General features: G+C 42.0%; 1 protein-coding gene across 2 annotated transcripts in view; it reads right to left on the minus strand.

The window, feature by feature from the left end:
- Positions 1–14,503: 14,503 nt before the first annotated feature.
- Positions 14,504–26,289, minus strand: part of PMEPA1 (prostate transmembrane protein, androgen induced 1) — a 97,661-nt gene continuing 85,875 nt past the window's right edge. The window contains exon 4 of one of the 2 annotated variants that reach the window (XM_085619296.1): positions 14,504–25,466. In XM_085619296.1, coding sequence (XP_085475422.1) covers positions 24,924–25,466 — 543 coding nt within the window. In that variant the 3' untranslated portion in view covers positions 14,504–24,923. The remainder of the gene's footprint in view (positions 25,467–26,289) is intronic. The other variant, XM_085619295.1, reaches the window with a different exon arrangement.

Genomic DNA, 26,289 nt, shown 5'->3' on the forward strand with positions numbered 1-26,289 from the left:
TATAAATATTTTCCTATAGGTGGTGGCATTTTTAAAATACATCTTTTAAAACATTATTTTAATTTAACCTGATACACTTTAATTACATTTTAAAAATGAAGTTAATTGTGCTGGAGCATTATTTGAAAATTATATGTATTCTATATTTAAAATGCGTATACAACTATTATTTTGCCTTTATATTTAACTTGCAATACTTGAAATAACATACTTTTAAAAGACTTTAAATACCTTTTCAAAATTCCTCTATACTATATCCCAAACTGCAGAGGTCCACGCCTAGTATGCAGAACGTCAAATAGAGTTATAAAGTCACTGCACAACCTTAAAATCGTAACTTTACTTTCGTATATGAGGTTTTTCTCTCTCCAATCCTTATTTCAGGGGATGGGGACCTGTAAGCCTCCACTTCTGAGTAAATTAACACTTGCAAATGGTGAATAGCAAAAAGTAGTAAAGTTACTCAAAAATGAAGGAGTAAACTTACACATGTAGATGTACTCAAATGTACATTTACCTTTGTGACTAGGCGCCCAACAGCTTGATGGAGTTAACTCGTAACCAAGTGGCACTTTTTACAGAGCCATGTAGAGGGGTCTTTTTCAATTCCAACAATAAAGTAACACAAACGCCATCACTCATGCTCACTTAAATTCACTCGCTGCCTCACTCAACTATTCTCACTCACTAGCTTTGACTGATTTGCACTCACTTTTACTCTAACTTTCTCTCAGTCAGACTTATTCTCACTGACTCACTCATTCTCACACAGCTTCACTCACTTCCCTATCACTCATTCTTACACTCTCTTGTATCGTCACATATATTCACTCACTCTCCAACTCTCAATCCAGCTTCCATTGTCATTCTCTCACTTTTACACACACACAATCTGTGCCACTTATTCTCGCTCAATCGGATTCACTCACTTCTGACATTCATTCGCGCACATACTCTCATGCTCACTTACATTTACTCACTCACATTCATTCATCGCTGTCATATACTCACATTCACTTTTCCTCTCACTGTTCAACTCTGCCACATTTTTAGACACTGACTCATCTATTTTCACGGTTTCATTCACTCACTTATGTTACTCTCGCACTCATTCAGTGTGACTTGCACACAAATATACACACACTTACATGTGCAAACGCTCTCCCTTTCACACAAATGCACTCTCACTCTCTCTTTCGGAGGCTTACAAATAATTGAAGAAAAAAAAATGTCACTCAACTGGCGCCCATTGCTTGTGCTGGTCTGTTACAGGTCCTCGCTGCTACCATATGGATCCTCGAACAAGCACACAGTCCAACCTCATGGCTGAAGCAGAAAAGTGAATACACTTTCGGCTGTGCACAATAACCTTTCAAGTCCTTGATTCTTCACCTCACCCTCTACCGTCTCATCATAGGGTGGAGCGGTGCAAGGAATATGACTCGTTACAATGCAAGTCATCACAACGCGTGCCATTACAACGCATTTGTTACAACTGTGTTGTTACCACGCGAAGTTATTACTATGCAAGTCATTACATCGACTTGCAGTAGATGGCGCGCTGACATTAGAAATTTATAATTTACAATTCCAATTCCAGCCTACGTAACAGTAGGGAAGGTGTTGGAATAGTAAACTATACTATTTCTAATGTTAGCACGCCATCTACTGCAAGTCGATGTAATGACTTGCGTAGTAATGGCATTGCGTGGTAACAACGCTATCGTTGTAACGACTGCATTGTAATGGCATCGCAATGTGATGCCCGCGTTGTAGTGGCTGTTTCCCGGTGCGAGTGATGACCCTCATCCCATCCCACCATGTGACAAAATTAAAGAAAAAGAGGAGACTGCCTGATTATTAAGACTAAAGTACCTGGGTCTATCTGTTTGTGTGACACTGCAGCGTGATAAATGGGAGGGCCCGGACGCATGCAGGGCCCTCAAGCCAGGGCTAGGACTTCTCCTGCATCATGCTACTGCTCAACCCGCACGAAGGTCTGCATACTTTTTTTATTATAGCGAATAATAGGCTAATATTCACAATTGGTACAATGAAATAGGATCAGAAAACAAGGAGGGCAGAGTCCTGCTGACATTGAAAATGTGCCACCACTGGATTATGGAGTAGGTCTACCCTAGTGTGTGGTGATGAGTTCGAGACCCTTATACACATGGGTTGTGTTGGGGCCTGGTGGTGTTGATGGATTATCTGTTAATGGATATTGTAATGGCATCTTTTGGGTAGTGCAGGGCAACACAACTACTGGCAGGCAGTATGTCGGGGTATGGCCTTGATCGTGTTGGCATAACTCTTAAAATATAGGGTTTTATTATTGACTTATTGTTAGGACTTCAATGGGTTCTTATTTATGAAATAAGCTCCCTCTGAAAACTACGTTTTTAACACTGGACAAACTCTTGGGAGGTGATACAGGAGTCCCAGGGCCAACCACGGCTTCTCACCAGAGGCAGATGCGGTTGCACACAGAACCAAACTGTGAGGAGAATCCCTAACCCCTCCTCAAAGTCAGCTGGTCTGTCTCCCTCGGTGGCTTAAAACTGCTGGTCCGACTGTCACTGCAGTACTAGCTTTAGTGCAGGAAATTTTGCAATGGCACTGGGGATTTTTTTAATTTTTTTTAACAATGAACAGAACTGTTCCAGTCAACTGCAGGTGCAGTAGAGCAGTGGTTCCCAAACTTTTGACTCCTGATGACCCCCATTGAGTCACCACTGGAAGCCGGGGACCCCCAAGCAATTTGTAGGATTTAAATTTCAAACATTAAAACAGTAATTCGAAAAAAATAAACAAAACGTGTGCACTCAAAACAAATACTCAAATTACTAAGGATTTTCGGGGCATATTTACAAGTCCCTATCGCCATGGGAACTTCACTTTTTGCGATGTCCCTGTGGCAATAGGGGCTTTGCCTTATTTACAAGGCAGCGGTAAGCCACTTATTGTGGCTTAACGCTGTCTTGTAAATAAGGCCCCCTTTCACGCAATGCTTAGTGTGAAAAAGGTGGGCAGTGGGCGTTTCAGTCCAACACCCATTGATTTTGACGCTGCCCTCTATTTACAAGGTCAGCTTAAATGGGAGACAGCACCAAAATTAAGACCATGAAAAACCTGTTCTTAACTTGGCGAAATGAGGAGAAGTGCCTTATTTCTCCTCGTTTTTGCTTTTTCCAACAGAAAAAGCAAAACACCTTTGATTGTTATGTGCAATGACGTTTTGTAACTTCCATGTGTGCTGCATTAGGCAGCACACATAAAAGTGACGACAAGGCATTACAAAATTATTCATGTGCAGGAAGTGGGAACATAGCAGCATCAGGATAATGATAGACTGGGAATAAACATATGTTGCTAACTTTTACCATGCAGTTTGCAAGCAGCTCTTTGACAGTTTTTAGGACACTGTGCTAGATTACGATTGTCCCTTATCAATTGCACAGTGACAAAAGAATCTCTGTGACAAAATCAGTAGCCCACTGACCTATGCACATAAAATACTGTTTTTAAAATGCATTGTACACGTTCTTTGCAGTAGGCATATTAACCCTCTGTGTCACATTAGATAAGTCAAAGCTGCCACTAGACAAAACTTTCCTCTCTCTCCAGCAGGTACATTAATCACTGGCATTTTCTTGACACTTTTATAGTTGCTCAAACTGCTAATTTTACAAGGAACTTTGCAGTGCTTTTAAAACTGCTGCCTGTGGACCCCCTGGGAATGTGCCACGGACCCCTGGGGGTCCTCGGACCCCAGTTTGGGAAACACTGCAGTAGAGGGTTCCATGCTGTACATTTTGAGACATTACACCCAGTCTTTTAAATACAAATATAGAAGTGCAGGTACTCACTATTAGGAGTCCCGGTTTGTTCCTGAGAAGTGCCAGTACTCGCCATTAAAAGCAGTGCAGTGCTTAGAAGTGCAGGTACGCTCTCTCAAATTAAGGAACTACAGGCACTCAGTACTGGACAGTACCTGCCCATTGAAAGCACTGGTTACACCCAAAAACGACTATGGCCCCACCAGTTTTGTTCTACCATACTAATCAAAAGATTAGATTGATGTGGCAACCAACAGATAATCCAGAAAGAATACAAGGCCCAAATGGTCATGAACCCCAACAGAAAATATAGCATTGAGGGGCTGAAATACGTTACACACTAGGAGGGAATTGATGACTTAATGCCTAACGAATCCATGTGATAAAATGAGATAATTTACTAAATCAGCCCTCCGCTCTGGTCCATTCACCCGCTTTTCTAAAAATAAACAAAGGGAGCACATGTACATGGAGTGTATGCTTTGGAAAGTTCACTTTTGTTATGATTTGTTCTCCTATGCCACGATCATGCCTTCATACTCACTGAAGTAAATAGTCAGTGCCTAGAGACAGTTAGTGTAGTAATGTATTCCACCATTCATTAGAATGTTTCCCCAGCACCATGGTTATAGAATGTATACACTTGAACTCCCTTAGGGCTGTTGCTCATTTTCCCTGGAAGCTGTGGAGATGAACGGTAATTAAACCTCAAGTGTTACTACTTACTTCGTGTTTGCGGTCACTTCAATTGGCGACAAGGTGGTCTACCTTTCACTGTCTCCATCCACGCGTGTAGATGAGAAAGAGTGGAACAGACTGAATTCTGCATCCGATCTCTTCGGAGTGCCATCGTGAAGAATTCTTCCTTCAAACTGCCGATGGGACATCGTGTCTCGGCTTAAGGCGCTGTTCAAAGTTTTTGGTCCGCATTGGAAAAGCTGCCGATTTTCTTCGAGTTGGTGGCACAAGAAGATTTCATTTTTGTGAAAGGTGAATTCTGTCAATCGGACAATGTACTTTGGCAGATAACAGTCTGTGGTCTCTTCTGGTGTATGGTTGCGGTTCGCTGTTCCCAAAGTAAGTGTGCTTTTCATTTCTGTAGGAAGGTGGAATCTGACTATATGGTTCCCCCCAACTTTTTGCCTGGTATTTGGATGGTTTTTGACTAGTCTGGCTGAGATCCTGCTATCCAGGACCCCAGCCTATCTGCTTCCTCCCTAAAACTGATGTGAGTACCCTAGGTACATTCCAATTGGATACTGAGGACACCCTACCAGACCCTTGTAGATGGTACCCTAGGTACCCAGGGCATGGGCCCCTCAGAGGCCTACCAGGGGCTGCAGCACTTATTGCGCCACCCCTGGGACAGCCATACCAAATGACACCACCAGACCACTACTGTAGTCTGGGTAAGGTGGTGCTTGCACCCCTTACAGGGATACAGGTACCCTGTATCCCACCTATGTACAACACATGTATTCTCATTGGTCACCCCTCAAGCAGGCCTTGCTAATCCTACAAGGCTGGGTGCTGGGATATGTGTGAGGGGGGACCCCTACCTGAGTAGGGCCCCTCTGCAACCCTCGTAAAACCATTGCTGGGTTGTTTGTAGTGTAGCCATACCATATACTCTTAACCGCATTATAAGTATATCGCGATAGCGTGATAACTTGATAATGGCTACACAGAACCATATCGTGTTTGGTGTCAAACATGTAGGAATCACCCCCAGTCCAGTCATGGGCATGATTCCCCCCTGCTAGAAGGGCGATATGGGAAAAGCAGCAGAATTTAGACACCAATTTAAAAGTGCACACGTATCACAAAATGGATGCTACTCGCCACCCACACGACTCTGGCTGCCTGTTGCTGGGGAAAACCCCAGCCTCGGCAGCTGGACAATAGGGATCCTGTTGCAGGGAGGTGCCAGCACCTTCCCAGACAGGCTATGTGGATTGGAACTAGGTGGGTGCAACATAGGAAACCTTTCAGAGTTGCACGTAGGCTGCTACAGTGCCTACATTCAACATACACCGCCTGGAACCGGTTCAGGGGTATCCTGCCCCTTGCCCAGGCGGGAAACACACAAAGGGGAGAGGGTGTAGCCACCCTTTCCCGCCTCAACTACCATTGGTGGACACTCCCCTAATCTTGTGGATAAAGGTGAATAACGTGTCCCCGGAGAATCAGATTAATCTTGGACTTCACAGACTTGACCTTCGACGAGCTGCTGCCCAGCTGACTGAAGAAATCTCCCTTGGGGTAAAGGAGTTACCCCCTGCTTGGCAGGCACCTGAAACACTGCAAGTGACCCGGTTGGACCTTCGCTGCTCCTTCAGACATCGACGACTCCTCTCAACCTGTGAGCCAGTGAGCGTGCCCAGCAAGTCTGAGCACCGTGGACCGTGTGGGTGCTGAGATCCCCAATACCCCAGGACACCGGCCACCTCTTGCATAGCACACGACCCTGACCAGTGGGGAAGTTGTGCTTTGGCCCAATATTGGGCCAAACTCTCAGCAACAACTGTGCCAAAGATCAGCACCCTAGCTCACTCCGGTAGCCCGTGGGCACCCTTTTATGCACTCCAAATTGCAGCCTTCCGCGGTCCCTTGTCTCTCAACTTGCGGGCCCTGGCGGAGGACAATCCTTACTTTTAAGAGTTCCCCTGGTTGCTCCAGGCCTGCTCTACAGTCTCCTTGAAGCAGACCTCTCACAGACCTCGTGGGTCTGCACCAGTAGCTGATTTGTTCATCTTGCGTGGGTTGCGGTTGCCAAGGCTTAGTGGATCCAATCCGGACACTAACACCGCAGCGACCCTCATCCTTTGTGGGACAGTTGCCCTCCAGAAGCTGGCCTTCCTTGAAGCCTCCCGGAGCCCGTGGCTGCAGATCCAAGCTACACCTTTTTCACTTGAAGCACCCGACATTGAAGGGCTCTTTTCCTTGAGCTCCCTGGTCACTGTGAGGTGACCAAGACTTTGTTCCCTCTGCTTTCAGGTTCTACTCTACAAGATCTACAACTTCAATCTTCACGGCATCATCGACGCTTTTGGCTAGCAGCAGTTTTGTACATTTTCCCGCTGAAAATCAGCCCGCGACCCGACATAGAAAACCTATGCACCCGGCTTCCCTGGGGCAGGTAACAGTGGTACCTCGGTACTCCTGTGGTAGTGGGCTCCTCAAAAGCTTAACTCTAAGTTTTTAACTTTGAACTCCTGCTAGAAGTGTCTTTAATCTGTTTAAATCCAACCGCAACATTCTCCATAGGCTTTAATAGAGATCCCAATAGCAGCTATTTCCAATGCACGCGCCTCCCGTGGGTCCCCTTCCTCATAACCTGGGGTGGCCAGCGATCCTAAATGCCCTAGGCATTGTCTGTAGAATTGTCGTGGTTCTTATACCACTTTTTTAATATATGGTTAATATATGGTTTGGTCCCCCCCTGGGGCCCTGTGATTCCAGTGCTATTTATTGTATCTATAAATGCTTGTTTGAAATTGTAACTACCTCTAGCCTCATAAAGAGACTTGAGGGATTCTGTTTAGAATAAATACATTTATTTATGTGTGGACTACTCTTTCATGTGGTCATTCAAGAGGTTATCTATGGTTATCTATGGTAAAACAATAAGCTTAACACTCCTTCAAGAATTAGCCTGAAGGCTGCGCTCCACAGCTACCACTAGGATAGCTTTCTTTAAAGGTTTTCTTTTAAACCTATCACCTTAAGAGTCGAATTGGACTGGTGCAAGGTGGCCACTATAACTAGTGACCAGCATATGCCAGGCCAACTTCTCACAATTTCCCTATCCTTCTTTTTGGGGCTACGTGATAAGACTGGAGGAGAAACCGTTGGTCTGCACCCTCCAGCTACCGCGTGTCGAGTGATGACGTAGGAGTACACAGCTCCTGTGACGCATACCCTATGCACGCACACCGTAGTAGAATAATCAAGGATAGAGGTGATGTGGGCATGAACGCAACGCAGCGTCTTCCACGTTAGACGTCGGGTGTCAGATACAGAGCGAAAGAATCACAAGAATTCATCATGAAGGAGGAACAAGTTTGTGTCTGTTAAGGACTGAAAGTATCACAAGAATTCACCATCGTGGAGGAGGAAGAAGTTATGTGCACTTATCACATTGAATTATCATCACGGAGAAGAAACAAAGGTTTTGTTTTATCCCGATTGTTAGCATTATTGTACTGAAATTTGTTCTATTTAGTGCGCGCATATTTTTTTTTCCTGTCCTACGTTCATCCTTTTGGATTGTGATGAAGACAACTACCACGAGTTTTTGAGGACAAACTCTGCTCCTTTATCTCGAAATTGTCATCGTTGGATGTGTGAAACTTTTGTGGTGTACATACAAGTAGTTGTACACATTTCTCAAAACTACATTTTTTTGGAAGCATATTGTATTAATTTTCCAGAGTGCGTTTTTCTTTAAAAATATCGATTTGTGTACGTTTTGTATTTATACTGTCTTTCTTAGGAGTTACAACTTATACTCGTGTGTTTCACAGTATTTATCTGTTTAATCAATATGCAGAGTGTACAAGCCCCTCCTCCATTTTTACAGATTCCAGGGGACCCACCTGTTAGGTGTAAAGTGTGGTATAGGGCATTTACAAAATATTTAGGAGCTATTGGTGGTATTAGATTTAGTGCAGAACGGAAAACATATATTTTAGAGCACAACCATGGCCTTGAAGGACAAGCTGTTCTAGAACATTTACACCCCCCCCTTGAAGTACAAGAGGGTGAGGAACCTCTTAACGAATTTGACCAAGCTGTTGCTATGTTAGAAAAACAATTTGACGTTGAGAATAGTTTAGTCGTGGCTAGGCACACATTTTGTTACCAGAGAGCAAGAAATAGATGAAAGTATTGTTTCATATGTGGCTTCGCTGCGCATTTTGGCCTCGGAGTGTGAGTTTGAACAGTTTACTTCGCAACTGATCAGAGATCAAATTGTAGTATGTTGTAGGGATAAAAAAAAGTACAAGAAAAGCTTATAACGTTAAAAAAACCCTCATTACAAGAAACTATTTCTATTGTTAAAAGTATAGAGTTATCCCACAAAGCTTCTAAAGAGTTAAAACCAGACAAAACTGCTGTGGGAGTGATCAAAGAAGGGAAGGATTTGGGGGAAAAACAAACCTCTGAACAAAAAGGGAGTAAGTTACCTTTTGTCAAGCAAGAAAGAAAAATAATAAGTCAACAAAGAAATCTGTGTACAAAGTGTGGTTTCCCTTCACATTTTTCCAACTCACGTGTGTGCCCTGCTAGGAATTCATCTTGTCGAAAGTGTTGAAGAGAAGGACATTTTGCAAAAGTGTGTAATTCCAGAAGTAATGTCAATGCGGTATGGGTTGACAATGATAAGCCTGACACATGTGTGGATGTGGTAAGTTCTATGAGTGATTTGATGTTAGTTGTAAAGGATGATTGTGAAGACTGTGAAGATCCAATTGTTGACGTCACTGTTGATGGGAAAACTTTACAATTACTGGTTGATTCGGGAGCGCGGATTACTATGATCACCGAAGAATTGTTTGAGTCTGTGTGGACTGATAAGCGTCTAGAACCTCCAGACAGAAATCCTGTCTCGTATGAGGGCAGGAGAATTGAGTTGAAAGGTTCTTTTGAGAGTACTCGGATATTCAAAGAGCTGTATCACTGGTAAAGTGTATGTTGCTAAAAAAGGAATTAACATTTTAGGGTGGTATCACCAAGGGTCATTTGGAATGACCCTTACACTGGGGACAAAGGAACCTGTGTCTGTGGTGGGTGAGGAGGTACATAATGATGGCTCATCTCCTTGGGTTACCAAATTCAGTTGTGTGTTTGTTGACAACCTTGGGCTGATTAAAGGATTTAAACATCTTATCAAAGTGAAGGATCAAGCAGTTCCCGTAATACACAAGTTGCGTAACGTACCTTTTAGCGTCAGAGATGATTTAGCAAAGGAACTTAAGAAAATGTGTGAGTTGGGTGTTATTGAGCCTGTGGAATCATTGTTGTGGTTAAGTCCCCCCTTGGTCGTGGCTCGAAAAAAAAAAATGGTAATCTTAGGGTCTGCGTCGATTTACGCAGTCTCAACAAGGAAATATGGGTTGATTCACACCTTTTACCCCGTGTTGATGACATTCTTTCCAAGTTTGCAGGTTCAAAGTGGTTTTCAAAGATTGATTTATTTTCGGCCTACCATCAGGTTGAGCTGGATTCATCCTCCAAACATCTGACTGCTTTTGTTTCCCCTGTTGGAACGTTTCAGTTCAAAAGGATGCCTTTCGGGCTTGCCTCGGCGGCTTCCGTGTTTCAGCGTATCATGGAAAAAGTATTGATGGGAATTGAAGACACAGTTGTTTTCCAGGATGATATTCTGGTAGCGGGAAAATGTAAGACCTCACATGACAAGAATCTTACCGAAGTTTTGAGCAGGTCACATGAGAAAGGGATTGTTGCCAAAAAGAGTAAATGTGTATTTGGTGTTGAGTCCATTGAATATCTAGGCCATTGTATTTCTGGTGAAGGAATTCTTCCAAGAGAGGGGTTGATTGATGCAATTGTTAAGGCTCCGTATCCTAAATCAAAAGAACAAGTGTCATAGTTTTTGGGGATGTGTGAATTTTATTCTAAATTTATCTCCAATTTTGCTGCTAAGACTGTTCATTTACGTGAACTTCTTAAAAAGAGAGCAACCTTTTTGTGGGATCAAGTATGTCAAGGTGAATTTGAACAGATTAAGGTTGAGCTTGGTGCTTGTAAAATTGTATTTAACTCTTTTTGATCCTTCTTTGCAATTCATTGTCTCAGTTGATGCTAGTTTGGATGGTCTTGGTGGAATAAGAACACAAATCAAGCAAAGTGTTGAGCACACTGTTGGGTTTGCATCCCGTTCTTTGCGTCCAAGTGAAAAAAACTACTCTGTAATTGGGGTGTGGAGAGATTCAAGAGCTTTTTATGGGGCAGGACTTTCAAGCTCTTGGCTGATCATAAGCCTCTTATTCCCATTTTGAATAGAACTGTGGTAAAGGAACATACTCCCAGGATGGCCAGATTGAGTTCCAAATTGCTTCAGTACAATTTCCTTGTTGAATACATTCCTGGTGGAAGGAATATTAGGCCTGATTTTCTCTCTAGTTCACCTTTACCATGTTGTGAGTCAGATTTTTCTGGGTGTGATGAAGATGAAGAGTGTTTAATTGCAGCCGTAGATGTTTGCTATGTTGGATTTTTCAATGAAAAAGAATGGTTTGATGCTTTGGATTCTGATTCTACACTTCGGGAGGTTAAGAATTTTATTATTCGAGGTTGGCCCAAAGAAAAACACCTTGATGGCGAACTCTAGCCATTGTCGAAGGTTGCTGATGAACTTTCTCTTGAGGGTGGTGAAATGAACTTATGGGGCGACAAGTTTGTCCCTCCAGTGTGTTTGAGAGATCGTATTGTTGATGCTGGACATGAAGGTCAGAATTCGAGCTGTCTATTGGTGGCCTTCCATGGCCCGTCAAATTGAAAATGCAGTCAAAAGCTGTATTATTTGTTGCTCAAGTGACAAGGTGGTCAAAATTGTTACTCCCCCTAAACTAGTGGTGGAGCTTCCCTCTGGACCCTGGATGAAGTTAGCTGTGGATTTTGTTGGACCTTTTAATGCGTTACCTAACAGGTATAAATTTGCCTTGGTGGTTGCAGATTATTATAGTAAATGGTGGGAGGTGCACTTTATGGTTGATCCTAACACTCATGAAGTCATTAGATTTTTTTAAAGTCTCTTTGCCAGGGAAGGATTTCCTAAAGAATTAGTGTCAAATAATGGGGTCCAATTTGTCTCAAAGGAGATGTCCAATTTTCTTGGTCAATCTGGCATCGTTTACCATCGAGTCGCTCTTTATCACCCTCAGGCCAATGGTTTTATTGAGCGTATGAATCGAATTTTGATTGAGTGCGTTCAGTGGGCAGTATCCAACAAGGTGGAAGTAAGAGAAGCTGTTCAGAGCATGTTGTGGGCTCACCGTACCACTCCGTGTGTGGTTGTGGGGTCCTTTTGGGTTGCTGCGAAGGAGAGTGGCCACTTTTGGTATGTGTCCTGCTTGGATGAGGCGGTGAGGTTTGTTTTCTAAAGTGTCTACTTCTTTGTCTGGTGTGGAAGCTGGCGGTGAGATGTCTAAACCCAGTTGTGGTGGTGAATCTAGTAAATCTTCTGTTTCTGTTCCCTCAAAAATGGGTTAAGATAAAAAGGAATGGGATTCGAAAATCAAGGTGGGAGATTGGGTGAAGATTAAGATTCCTCACAATGTACCCAAGGGTCTGTCCAAATTTGGTGCACTTGTTTGTGTAGATGCTATTTCTCGCTATGCAGTCAGTCAATGGTAAGAGTTGGTGGAATATCTCAAGCATTTACAGAATTCCTGATACTGTTGTACATGAAATGGGACTGGAAGTTGGTTCTGAACGTTCTTTGGAAATTTCTATCCATGGAGCTTTTGGTTATGATATCAACAAAAAAGCTTCTGGTTCCAATAGACAAAAGTCTGATTCAACCTCCTTCTATGCAGAAAAGTAGTCGGAGAAGAGTTCCGCCAAAACGTTTGGATTTTTAATCTAATCTACATGGATATTTCTATGTAAATGCTTTTATATCCTTTTCCTGGATGTATTTTGTTATATTGTATTTGGATCTTTGTTTCTCTATTTTACTTTTATCTTAAGTTTTGGCTTCTTGGTTTTTCTTTTCTTCATTTTCTCTGGTTTTTATCTTTATATTTTGTGTGCTGTAAAGAAGGGAGATGTTGTAGTAATGTATTCCACCATTCATTAGAATGTTCCCCCAGCACCATGGTTATAGAATGTATACATTTGAACTCCCCAGGGCTGTTGCTCATTTTCCCTGGAAGCTGTGGAGACTAACAGTAATTAAACCTCAAATGTTACTACTTACTTCGTGTTTGCGGTCACTTCAGTTAGGCTGTTGCTCATGAATATATGCACAGGCTAACATTGGCCACAGATGTCAACAGAGGCTGAAACTGTAGTGCTTAGAAAAAAAGTAAAGGATATAGCATTCAGATCTCTTTCCAAGCAGCTAGAGATTTATGATTTTCCATGTTGATCTTTATTTCAGGTACAGCGTTTTGTTTTCTGTTTGTTAAAGCATTCCCATTTTTGTCGAATACAACAGTAAGCGGATATCAAGTTATTAAGGGCCACTGTGTCGTGAATGTCTAACCCTCGTCACATTTTTGAGACAGCCTTGGACTTCTGTCTCGTTACCACTTAGAGTCAAGTTAAAGTACTTGGTCATTTAATTTGCGGTCTAACAGTCCTGCTGTAGGTATGAAATAAGTGACTTTTGTGCAGCATCAAGTTTCTGATGCAACAACCCTATATGCCTGCATTCTGATGTTGCGCCCTAAATTGCTGTAGCAGTTGCACAAGGACTATCGAACGTGGTGTCTGAAAAAAAAAACAGGCAAACAGTTCTCCATTGAAGACTTTAGGAAGGAAAAGGATCTTCTCCAGATGGAGAAAGGTAAAACCAGAGAGTAGGTGTGGTTTATATAGCAATTATATATAAAAATAGTAAAAGGACCAAGGGGAGAATTCAATAAATACAAACTTTTTTTCAAAACAAATTCAGTTTGGAAGGCAGGTGTCTCTCGAATGAGGACTGACCTCTCAGAGTAAGCACTGTGACATGGATGTCCAGATGGGAGGGTCATGGAACAATACTTTCCAGAACAATACCTTTAGAAACTTTACCCGGCATACAACCTTTCATGTGGTCTTATTTATTTTTATACAATGCTTTTTACAGGTCTTTAGGCTATTTATCTAACTTGAGAACAGGGGGGTTTGTTTGCCTTGAACTTTGGCTCATAAGTGTTCTTCCAGTCAATAGTACAGATTACAGTGTCTGTACATTGATTTGCATAGGAATGCCCGCTGTCTGGAGTGGCAGAATAAGCTTAAAAGGAATTGGGATTGGCTCAAATTAATTACCAGCAGCAGAGAGCACTTAAATCCTTCCATCGGTCAATTTTTGCTTTGTGACTGAACCCAAGTGGGATATGTGTGTCCACACATGGGTACCAGTACCATAGAGCTCAAGCTTCATCTTCCTGATGATGCCCAACAAGGCTGAAACATGTCTGAGGCTGTGTGTGTTCCCATACGGAGGGGACGAATTCTAGAAGCCTGGGAGCTACCGTTCCTTATCATTCAGGGGCCAGAACTGATTTCCATATGTACAGTCCCTGTCTGTAGTGGCACAGTGAGAAAATAATGGACTGAAATGTTGCCCAGTCTATTTTAAGAATTCCATCCTTACTTTTGTATTACTTTTCAGCCACCACGAAACAGAAAGTGCTTCGAATAAAACCGAGAGAGGAACAAAGTACTCACTCTATTTTAGATCTAAATGTTTTTAGACTTTAGAAAATGCTTTTTTGTGTTTTATATGTTTTTAAGTTTCATAATCATGTTAAAATGTTTGTTCTGGTTGAGTTTCTTTGCGCACCAAACACTTCACATAACGTTTAAATGAATAGATAGATAGATAGATAGATAGATAGATAGATAGATAGATAGATAGATAGACAGATAGACAGATAGATGCAGCTCCCATAGGGAGGAAAAAAAACACACAGCCACACCAGTTACTGTGCTTATGACTTTAATTGTCAGATGAAACAGTTCAGAGTCTTCATTGGTGTCTACAACATTAAAAGGAAACTGAGCAGAGTGTGCGTCAGTGCGGCCAAGAGAAGGCAGGATCACCCGTGCCCGATATACTAGTCCAATAATGCAGGTCATAAGGAATGCTTCGGAACAAACTAAAGCTGCAACACCTTTTTGGCCACACATTATATGTGCCTGTGCATATGCAGGCATATGTTCGTAGCTCAGCAGCGCAAGGTGGTCCGTGTGAGACTGCAATCCACTCCTAGTTTCCACCATTTTGGATCTACAGTTCTTAGACCGCTGAGAAATTCTTCTGCAAAGCCACTGAAAGATTGACATCCCTACAAAAAAATGTTTTAAATCTTTGAAAGGTGCAATAATTTAGAGGTCTACCCCCAAACCCACTTTTAATAATAAAAAGAAATTAAAAAAATTATCACACATCCACTTGGCAGCCTATCTGCAGTCCAGTGGAGGACCAACTTACCTTAGAAAACATCCACAAACAAGGCCCAACCATTTTTCATGCTTGCCATGCAGGAAAACCTTCATCAACCCAACCACAGGTCATCGCCCACTCCCCCCTGTAACACCCGAGAGGAGGGACCAGAGGGCTGGGGGAGCTCTAAATCCTTAAGTGAGAATTTCCAAAATAGTGGCTTCATGGAAATAAGGAAATGGATTATAATCTCACACGACACGGACCAGGGCATAGAAGAGCTACGTGATACATCGACAAATTTACGTACATAGTAATTACAAAGTATTCTGCTGCGGAAAGCAATACAGCATGCAAATACACTTGGTGTTTAAAATACTATCTTCAGAGGAGCACCACAGTGTACATTCTATAAATCTGGCCTCTTGCGCAGCCACTTAGCAAAGCAGTGATTTGGAAACTACATCAATTGCTTAGAAAATACATCAAAATTTCAGAAAGTGCTTCCAAAAGACATGGATGCGTCTCCACTTTTACAATTCGTATCGCAAAGCGAAAGAAAAGTGGGAACACCCTTCCAAAGTGTTGTAAAATTTATTATAAGTATTGCAGCTCTTCGAATGAACATATAGTCGCCACGATCGGTTACTTTTGCACAGTAAGCGCTTACAACAGATTTCTCCGTAACTTGGCATCAGAGTACATAGTTATACCAAAATTTGCAAAATATAGATAAGTACTGCATTGAATGTGCTGTAAATAGTATTACATAATCCTCAAACTCGAACAGAACTGGGGATACAGGACTGCTGATCACAAACTTCAAGCCAAAGCGATGCAATCTGAGTGTTCGAGAACATTGAAACTATGAAATGTGGCTATAAGGCAAGCAAATCAGGACTACAAGGTTGTTCCAAGTGACAACTACAGTACAGCAAACTTTGAACCATAGCGCCCGGAAAACATTGTATTTGCGTCATATTTTTCTACTTTTCTACAGATTTATTTTTTACATAGAAAAAAAGGAGTGCCCAGATATACAAGTCATATAGGCAGAAGGGAATAAAAATCCATTTTCTTTTAAATTCTTGCGTCGCGAGTGGTTCCCCACAAACATCGGGATTGATTGGTGTCACTTAGTAAAAATATTGGGCTTTTATTCTTCTTCTTCCGAAATATTTATATCCGTGGCATATAGTGCAATTCAGTAATTTACAGTCATACACGTACAAAAAACACCCTCGCCAGAAAGCCATTCGGTCTACTTCCCACAGAAAAAAAACGAATTGCAGGAAACAATGCACTAGATAAGTAAACAGAGCTTCCTCAAGGGGACACAATTTGGCCCGGTCCCATTTCTATGATTTTTTTTTATATAAACACACTATCTTATGGATCACGTACACTTGAAGTTCCATTCAACTGGAATACAACAGAGCGACTGGGCTGGGGTTGTGGCAGTAAAAGCATGGCCACACGTAGTCACATTTTCCTCATGTTTTCCTTTCTTTGGCCTCTGTGGTTAACATCATTCTTAAAGCCATTGTGAAAGAATACACCCCTGATGAGTTCAAAGTCATCTTAGGACTTGCCACAGCTACCATCCCCTATTCCAACAGAAATTCCATTGACATATTTTGGAACTGTGCAGCGAAATTAGAAAAACCATGCGCTCCCTTAGGAGGAAGAGCTTGGGAACAACCTTTAAAAGCCTTTCTCTCTGATGAGCACAAAGAAAGTGAGACAAGAGGATGCAAAGTCATTTACCTACTCAGAACATGATTCAGGGGCAGGATCTTGCCACAAATACTGCAATTACCAGGTATCTGTACTTTTTGTTTTGAGCTATAAACTTTGTATATTGGGTTATGTTGCAGTAAAGCAGCGCATGGAAAGTTTCTAAATCCAATTTTGAGAATTTCAGTACAGAGCAAAAGATATCTTTCATGCAGCGTTGAATATAAATTTTACTAGTTGATAAGCACGGAAAATAGGACCTGTTTGTATGTGTTCAAGTGGTAACCCCTCATGATAGGTATGGATTTCAGAGCTGGGGCATCTAGAAGTGATTAGATTTGCTGTGCATGATAATGAAGTTGGCATTTGTTCACCAAAGTGATCATAATGTCTTGCAAGGTGCATTAGATAGAAGAGGCAAGCCTTTGGTAAATGGAGTTTTTGGGATTCCTCACTAAATACTACCGCACTTTTCGGTCATTATACCTTTTATCTCAATAACACTTCTACATGCGGATCAATTCTCTTTCATTAATGTGGTTTAATGCTTTTTCTTCACACTTTCGTAGAAGGTAAGGAATACTTAGAAAACACCACGGTCTTTGCACAGATGGCAATCGCTATCAGGAGACACCATAATGGCAAACTAATTTGAAAATTGCATGCATGTCATCGACATTTTATCCTAAAACGCAAAGGTCTTGAAGGGTGGCCATCATTACATCTCTTGATGGTAAAAATGCAAGTAGCATGGACGATCTGAAAGAGGTCGCTTTCACAAATGGCATTAAGACTGTACTGGTAAGTGAAGGGATCAAGAATGGATTTAGCAGACGAGAAGATGTCTCTACAAGTGTAAGTGTCTTTTGCGCATCCCGAGGTCACCAAAACTGGGAACTGACCAGAATCGGCACAATCTGTTCCCAAGAATGAAGAAGGCTTTCTAAAAGAAAAAACAAAACCTGACATTTTGCAGCCCAGCATCTGCGTTGCTGTTTAGACAGCTTCACCCAAAAAGAAGTCTTGTGTGCTCCATCGGAGGAATGGCGGGCCAACAGTAAAATGAGAAAGGCAAGTCCATGATCAGGCAACTACTGCCTGTCCACGTTCTCTGACGTGACTTCTAAAGAATTCTCCATTTTGTATTTAATAAGATGCGTTGACATTGATTTGCACAACTCGTATTAGGAAACGTAACCTATTTCACCATCAGAACTGACACTTGAAACTCTCCTCTACCCATTTTGTAAGGCAGAATCAATGATAAATTTAAACATAGTAGCCATATCTAATTCATGTGTTTCCTGTAGGTCAATCAAAGTAGCTCTCTGAGGTCAGGGTGCGGCTGCGTGCTGGGCATGAGCCACAAAGAATGCTTGTGAAGTTGAGAAGGGCGAGTATTACGAAGGCCTCCAGAAGGAGGAGTCATGATCCAATGCACATATTTGATGATTTGGACCAAAAGTTGATGTTTTAATAGAGACGACGATGATGGCTTCAAGGTGCAAGACTCTATTTTTATCTCTGAATCCCCTGGAATCTGCAAAGATTGAAATCCTGCTTTAAGTTTTGAGACTCTCAGCAAACATCTCAGCAAACATCGAGACTTCAAAAGTCTGGAAGAGCAAGACTTTGAGCAACCAAACAAATATATGGTTAAGCAATAGAAAGTGGGAAGAAGAGTGACACTATTGCACCAATAATGCAAAACATCTAAATCACTTTAGATGCAGGCTCCGCAGACTATGGCTGCTTCGGTATAAAAAAGTGTTCTGCAGAGAAAAAAGGAACAGGGATGGCAAATAAGACTTTGTTTCAAGACAACAAGTTTTAAGTACCACGAGCAGATCAACTGTTTATTTCTCAGGCAAAAATCAAACATTGTGTGCTGGTGTCCATCAGGCACACTGCAGCATTACTGCACCCTAAGGTGTGCCAGTGTCTGGGTTTTGAGCAAGGGGGTAAACATACCCATCGTTTTGCCATTTTGATGGCGAAAACAGGCGGGCAGACTGCTAAAATCGTAACTTCTGAGTTATTTGACCAGATTTTGAGTTAAAAATAAATTTACAGAATACTGCTTTTTTAAAGGATTGCTGAGAGCTAGTCTTAGAGCAGAGCCTTGCAAAAAAAAAAAAAAAAACACAGACTGAGCATCACCCCAAAAATTTGAAAAAAATCTGGTCCCAGTGGTTGACTATTAAGTATTTGTATCTTTCTGTAGTTACACATTCAAAGGTTTCTGCCTCCAAAGAGGAGACTTTATCTACCAATAAGATCTGTTCGAGGGGAATGTTCAGGAGCTAGCACTGTGACACTGTAAAAGCGAAACACGTGTTAGCATAGAACGCAGTGTCTGAAAGCCAGGCTCTGTAAAAATTAACAGATGATAATGGCAGGCAAAAAATATCAAATTTACAACCAAAGCATTGAATCCTCAACCTGCAGTTAAAACTAGGACACATAACTCATGGCAATAGGCGTGGAGCCATGATTAGGAGTAAAACCGTACTGTAATGCTTGCTTACACAACACATGAGCAACAACTAATCCTGAACATTCTCTGGTCCTGTAGAGAGGGTTTGAAGGCCACTTCCAGTGGAGCGTGCACACTTTCGTAAGTCCAGGAGAACGGTAACACAAACTCTGGAGTAGTTTTGCGTACTACAGTAGTTAAAGGCTGTTGTTACAACAGGTATGGCACGCACTAGGGGCAGCTCGAATAATTCAGTATGTAGTACAAGGCACTTTCTGGTGGTCTTAACAGTGGCCTGTCAGCCACCATTTCAACACCAGTCAATAGAGACGATTGGCAGAGCACAAAATGGAGCAGTCAAGCCTCAGGGGTAGAAAGAAGGGGTGTGTAAAAACATTACGTTGGCACCCTGAGGAATCAGTACATGAGCTGCGAGGTAACCACGGCCACATGGCAGGCCATGCGCGCAGCTTAATTCAACCCAGATGTGGTAAAATGTGCTCCTTTCTTGTACGTTATCCTCATATATATGTGAAAGGGAAAATGGCTTTCATCTGCCTCGCTCGAGCGTTGGTGACGGCGCTGAAGTGCCCAGACGGGGACATTTAGTAAAATATGTGATTCACTTCCTCAGAACGCCGAAAGAACATAAGCACGGCGAAAAGATACGGAAGCCGACACTCACGTAGCCATAACACACATATCCGGTTACTTAAATCTAAACATGCGTCAGACTTCTCCTAGCCATCAAACCTGAATGTTGTGTATATGTTTCTGACTGAAAACAATGGCGCAGCTGTGGGGAGCCTAGAGCGCGCCATTCTACTTTGACGGGCGCCCGAGGTTCAGGCAGGCCTGGGCCTTCACTCCCCCAAAGCACGTTTAATCTCTCCCTCCTGGTGGGCAGAGTTAAACTTTTGTAGCTTGCGCACCATTAAAGTTAAGTTGGCACAAATTAGGGTGCCTCATTCGTCTCTGCGTTAAACAAACAGCACCCAACTGGACTTAACATATATATATTTTTTTTTTAAATGCTGCCAGGTCTATTCCTTTATGTAGATGTAGTATAAATGACTTTGCAGCCTAAATCTCGGTAGCCAGATCTAATAGTTCCAGCTGTGCTCATCCGTTTATGATGTAGAGTGGCCTTTAAAATAAATAAGCTTTGAGCGGTCATTTGATTTTAGCACAGTTCCACGTTTTCTCCAAATAGGCAGCATATATATTTCAGTTTTAACTTTCCTTTGGACTCTCACTGTACAATAATAAACTCAAATTTGTGTTCTCTTCTTATAAGGAATCAGGTATGTGCATTAATGTCTTCAAGGTATACACAGCACCTCACAAAACAGTCAAAGAGCAGGAACGGTGATAAAGGGGAGCACCTTACAAGGCTAGGCACATTTACTTGGCTAGGATAGACTGGAGAGGAAGTTTTAAAGAAACAGTATCCCTTTTGCAAACTCAATACACGCTAGGGCCAAGATGGCCACCATCTTGGAGGGTGTAGGCCTGGGAGCCGGAACCAACTTTTCCCTCTCCCCTTCCAGTACGGGCTACGTCATCTGCTGCCCTTTCAAGGGCGGTCACCATATCACCTACCCCCTCCAACAATCCTCTAGAAATAGGTTACTGTTTATTTAATAAGGCACTAAGTAGACAAGTCACAGAAAGTAAAGTTTCATGAACATATAAAAAAGTCAATTTCACTTTGTTTGGGAGTTTCTCTTCCTCGGGGAGCTGAAGATAAATCTTCGCCCTTTTATAAAGTCAAGTCTAAAGATTCTAAAGCTACTCTCATTTCCAGTAATGCTATTTAGAAGTACCCAGTGGCCCCAAGTTCTGCGCAACGTGGCCCTGGAATAGCCTTTAAAGCAGATGAGTAAAACAGTGAAACTTCAAGTGCGCCTCTCGCCACCTTTTCAATTGTACAAATACCACCTCAGTGGGCCAGGAGGACTTCACGGTATTCTCCTCATAAGTTTATTTTATTTTTTCAAGTAATAGAAAACGTCTTTGAAAACAATAGTTATTGCCTTTATAACTCATTAATGGCAGCACTATAGGACAGCCGGTCATGGCAGTAAACTACTTAAGGAGATGTGAGGATGCATAGACCCTGAATCAGTCACTGTGGATTCAGGGACTGTGGGTCTGTACTGACCACCATGGTCAAAAATCACCCATTCTTATTCCCATTTGTCAGAGCATGCAACCTCTAGTTTGGCAAGTCTATCTACGCGTTCTTCTTTTTGCCAGACAAACAAACCCATCCAACCACACCAAGTACTTGACAGCTATAGTAACAGCAACACAACGTAAGGGGAGAGCTGGTAGAACACTTTTCTCTCACAGACACTCAGGAAGGTAAAACGCTACCAGGTGATTTCATGACCCTATGTTAATGTAAACAAGAGTAGGACAGAGCACTCTGGAATCAAACAGGTTTCATCGCATTCTCAGGATAACAAGAGTGGTTAGGTGTGGTGGGGTTGAGACTGTGCGAATAACTGTAGCATGGCACAGATCGAAGTTGTGCTGTTGAAACTTGGACATGTAGCCAGACTAGCTCCTGGGAACCACGCTGATGAACTCTTAGTAGGGGATATCCGTAAGGCACCACCTAGTCTTTGAGTAAAAAACACATTTCTCCTCAGGTTCGTTCTTATCTTCCATTTTTACGCTGAACCGTGCCATTTGCAATGACACAAGCATAGCATACATAGCCACTGTTTAAAAAAAAATCTTAACCCCAGACCGTCTCAAGCTCAGGCTAAGTAAAGCAACTCAACAGCCAAACGTTTGCAATCAGTATCGCTTATAAGTATTTATTGACGAGAACATGGTCTTCTGAGAGGAATTGCGACCGAAGGTGCCATGGTGTAATGTGACGCTATTTGCACACTTATCCAATTCCACTGAGAGGGCTTCCATTTGCTTGTTTGTTATAGAAATGCTGTGCTACTCATCAGATGCTTCATTTACCATGAGGAAGCAAACTATAACAGATGCCGAAAACATGGTTATCTAAATCAGAATATGGTATAAGGTAACTTTTTTGACACCTATGCTACCTAGAGCTAGTAACGGTGAATTGCAAGATATCACTTAACCTATTTCTACTGCACCCAGTGAAAGATTTTTCTCCATTCCTTTCTTCATGTCCTAATATGCACTTTTCTATCCTCCTTTGTGGTACCGTCTCCCAGTCTCCAAATTTTATTACCTGGCTTGTTACCACATGCATGTGGTGACCAATCACGTCTCACCTCCCAACAGTCAAGTATCGTGCCCGTCATATTAGACATTTTTATCTGAACTCCATTTTGTATGAGCAATAATCACAAGGTACCCAGAATATATTCCTCGGATATTTTGAAGCATTCTAGAGATCCCTAAGAAAACAATTTTATTTCAGATTATTTTCAACAGTGCTAAAAAGAACAGGAAAGATTCAGCATTTCTGCAGAAAATACATGTATATATCTAAAAAGATATTTGTTTGAAAACCTATAGGCCAATGTCTGAAACTATCCTTTGGTACTGCACTTTGGTGGTCGGGGAAAGGAGATAAATCTGTGACGTGTTTGAATGGTCCATTAAATTCAAGGGCTGAGCCCACCACAAATGTGGACATGGCTCTCTCAGGGGCATGCACATAGCTCCTGGATGTGACAGAGTTGTCTGCCAAAGAGGTAGGCAGTAACCGCAATACAGATATTGCTTCTGATCACATCAATGAAGGACGACATTACCATTGAGGGATGGAAATAGAATTTATTCAGGTTTCTTTTTTGTAGGATGGTCTGGGGCACAGGGGCTGATGATATAAAGTATGCCAAAGGTTCTTCATCTGGCACTCGGGGCTCAAGATGTCATTTTATGAGTCATTGTCAAAGGGGACAATTGCAAAACTTCAGAAACCCCATATCTTCAAATCACATTATTCGCACAGCTCAAAGGGAAAATTTAGGAAGGATCATTATCTGGAGAGGATTCGCAAAAAACAATTTTTAATCCATATGTCGCATTCTTCAGCTCATGCTCTAGACCAAGAGGCAAACACACAAACCAGATTCAATGGGGAACTTTCAAGTTTTGTTAACAATCACAGTTTTCAAACTTCTTAACCCAAAAACCTACCCCTTAACCACCCAAAACAGCAGGAAACAACAAAGCTGTCCAATCTGACTGAAGATTTTTTTTTTCCAATCAAAAAATGTTGGAATTTGTTTAATCATAAGAAAAACAATTTTAACAACTATATATATGCATACATTACTGCTTTTCAGGAAACACAAACAATAATTAAAAGCAGACGTGGGATCCTGATTTCAGAAAAACTCTTCCTCCAACCCAGTTACGCACGCACAGCAGGAGGAAATACTTTAGAAAACAGGGCATTGGGGCAAAGTTGCTCCAGGCCACAGAGACGCCAGAGCCTGCTTTTTCATGCCTTTGACCCAGGCATTCCATAAAACTGTAATTATGGGTCTCTGCAGAAAACAGAAGGTGGCAGGTACCATAATGCCCTGCGCCGAAAACGAGGAAGACAGGCATGGTTATTGAGGTGTCTTGGTGGCCTGGAGCAAACATGTGTCCATATCCCTTTAGTATATTGCAACTTACTCAACAATAAACCTCCTTCAACAGCACTTCATCAATACCATCATTCTAACACGAGGACTGATTTTTCCTTGTGATCCACACAACTCGTATCCCATGGTACGGGTAAGGCCAAACAAAGTATACCACAAGCAGTGGTTGATTCGGGTAGCACGTTTGTCACTATCAGCCCCTCTTGAAAAATTTTTTTAAAAATTAAAACCTAGAAGTTTTTTGGAAATGTTTCGATAATAAAAAGTCCCAAACACGCTGTGGTGTTTTGTATTCAGGGGGAATGTTTAACAATCAAATTCTGTTGAGTTAACCTCATAATGAAATTAAAAAGGGAAATGGGGCTTTGGCGACACTTGGGCACGAACAATTTGCATATAAATATAATCCCATGTCGATGTTTCTTCCAGGGCTGCTGTGTTACCATTGTGTGCACGCATCCAACATTTCAGCTTGAGTTATCCTCTCCCCCATTAGAGGCTGTGGCAGACGTGATGGAGGCTTTCAACACAAGCACTGACATAGTAATATTAAAAAATAGTGCAAAATTTCGACATTAATATAAATAACTCTAAACCCCTGCTTTTTTTGCTTTTTTTTTTTTTTTTTTACAACGTAACACACTTGTTTTTGAGTTGGCACTCAAACGATTTGCCGTTATTTCTTTTCAATCTCTGGAAACATCAAAACGAAAAACGTTTTATAGGCCTCTTCTAATACAAAAATACCCCAGCCCTCACACTTACAGTTCATCTCTTATTTTATATATATATTTATATTTATATATTGCAGATATTTTAAACAGAAGGTTTTTTGTGCAAATAGTTATTTTCTTTAAAGTTAAGTGAAATATAATCACAAAAAACGAAAAAAGCATTCACACACGGCTCAACTAAAAAAAAAAAAAAAAGGAACAAACAAAGACTACCGTGATATAAGGACTTCAAGACACAGCTCAACATAAAACGTGTTGCAAGCTTATTGGCTTGTGCAGTCAGACCAGACATAACAAGTAAATATTTATACATAGAAAGCACAGAAAGAACGTCTCACTTGACCTTCCCTCCATCTCCCCAATTCTGTTTTTGTAATTTAGAAGTGCAGAGTGTTTAAAATGTTTGAAACTCTAAAATGGATGCCCTTTTTGCTTTTCTTTGTCTTTGTTCCGTGCAATTGTGCTCTCAAGGCCATTGATTTGTGAGTGGAACCTGCCTGCCTCCAAAATGGAGGGCGTTCCATTGTTCTGCTGGTGCTGGTAAAACGTAGATCCAGGATAATGACCTATGACCTCGTTGTAGGTGGGTGGGGGCCCCTCCATCCTCCCATTGCTGCTGTAGCAAGTGGCACTGATGCCAGAGTTACTGCTGGGAGGGCAGGGCCCGCCAAACAGAGAGGTATCAATCAAATCACTGTCGTAGATGGTTCTGTTGGGCGGGGCCCGCACAGACTCTCGGTTGAGTTCCATTTGTTGTTCTGGGTCCCGGAGCTGTAAGGTGCAAGGGCCCTGGTATGGCGGAGGCTCTTCGCCATCCGATAGGGAGATGGTAGGTGGAAGATCGATCTCGTGCTGGATGTACGGATAAGTTGGCTGAAATCGACTAAAGCGATCCCTCTGCAAAAATGATGGGACTGCAAGTCGGTCCGACGGTCGCGGGGTGTAAATGTGCTGCTGGAAACAGAAAAAAAGAGGAAGTTAGATAGACCGTCAGCCCACAATCAAAGCCAATGTACCAAAAACAAATAAGAGTGCAGCCAAAGCATGGCTTGGGAACGTGGATACGCTACTCCCAATTATGGCAAAACACCTATACATTTTAACAAAGGTAATGGTCCTACATGAGGTGCAAACTTCAAGCGTTAAGGTAAAGGTTTCCCAGCACAAGACACAGTGCTCTGGAGGGTCAATGTATGGGGCTGAAGGATCAACATACTTTATAGCCATCCTAATTAAAAAAACTTAGCAGAGGAGCTAACCCACAATGGTACAAGGTAGTGGAAGTTCAACTGTGTTGCAAAACCTACAGCCCTTTTATGCACCATAATAACGTACACCATTGAACCACTCCCAAAAAATCTAGTATAAACAGAACTCCCCCAAGCAGAAGACATTCATCAAAAGTACCTTCCTGGGCCGTGATACACCAACAGAGGACACCCTACTTTGGTCGAGCAATGGACAACCGATCACTTAATGTGCTTAATGTACAGAGTCCTTTGGCTCCCGCACCCCTATACCCAAGACTCTGCCAAGATCTCTAAAGATCAAATTAAACCTACTGCCACAAAAATCCACACAAACCACTTCTAAACCAAACATTGACCACCCCCTACTAATCACTCACAATCAAACACTAGAATGGACTAACGCCTTTCCAGTCTAGCACATACAGGTGCAATACGACACAATGCAGTGGAGAAGGTAATGAGTGCTAAACACATGCGGATTACCTAAAATGATAAGATTTATACTGAAGGAGAAACTTGTTAGTTGA

Source organism: Triturus cristatus, chromosome 7 (assembly GCF_964204655.1).
Source record: "Triturus cristatus chromosome 7, aTriCri1.1, whole genome shotgun sequence".
Classification (NCBI taxonomy): domain Eukaryota; kingdom Metazoa; phylum Chordata; class Amphibia; order Caudata; family Salamandridae; genus Triturus; species Triturus cristatus.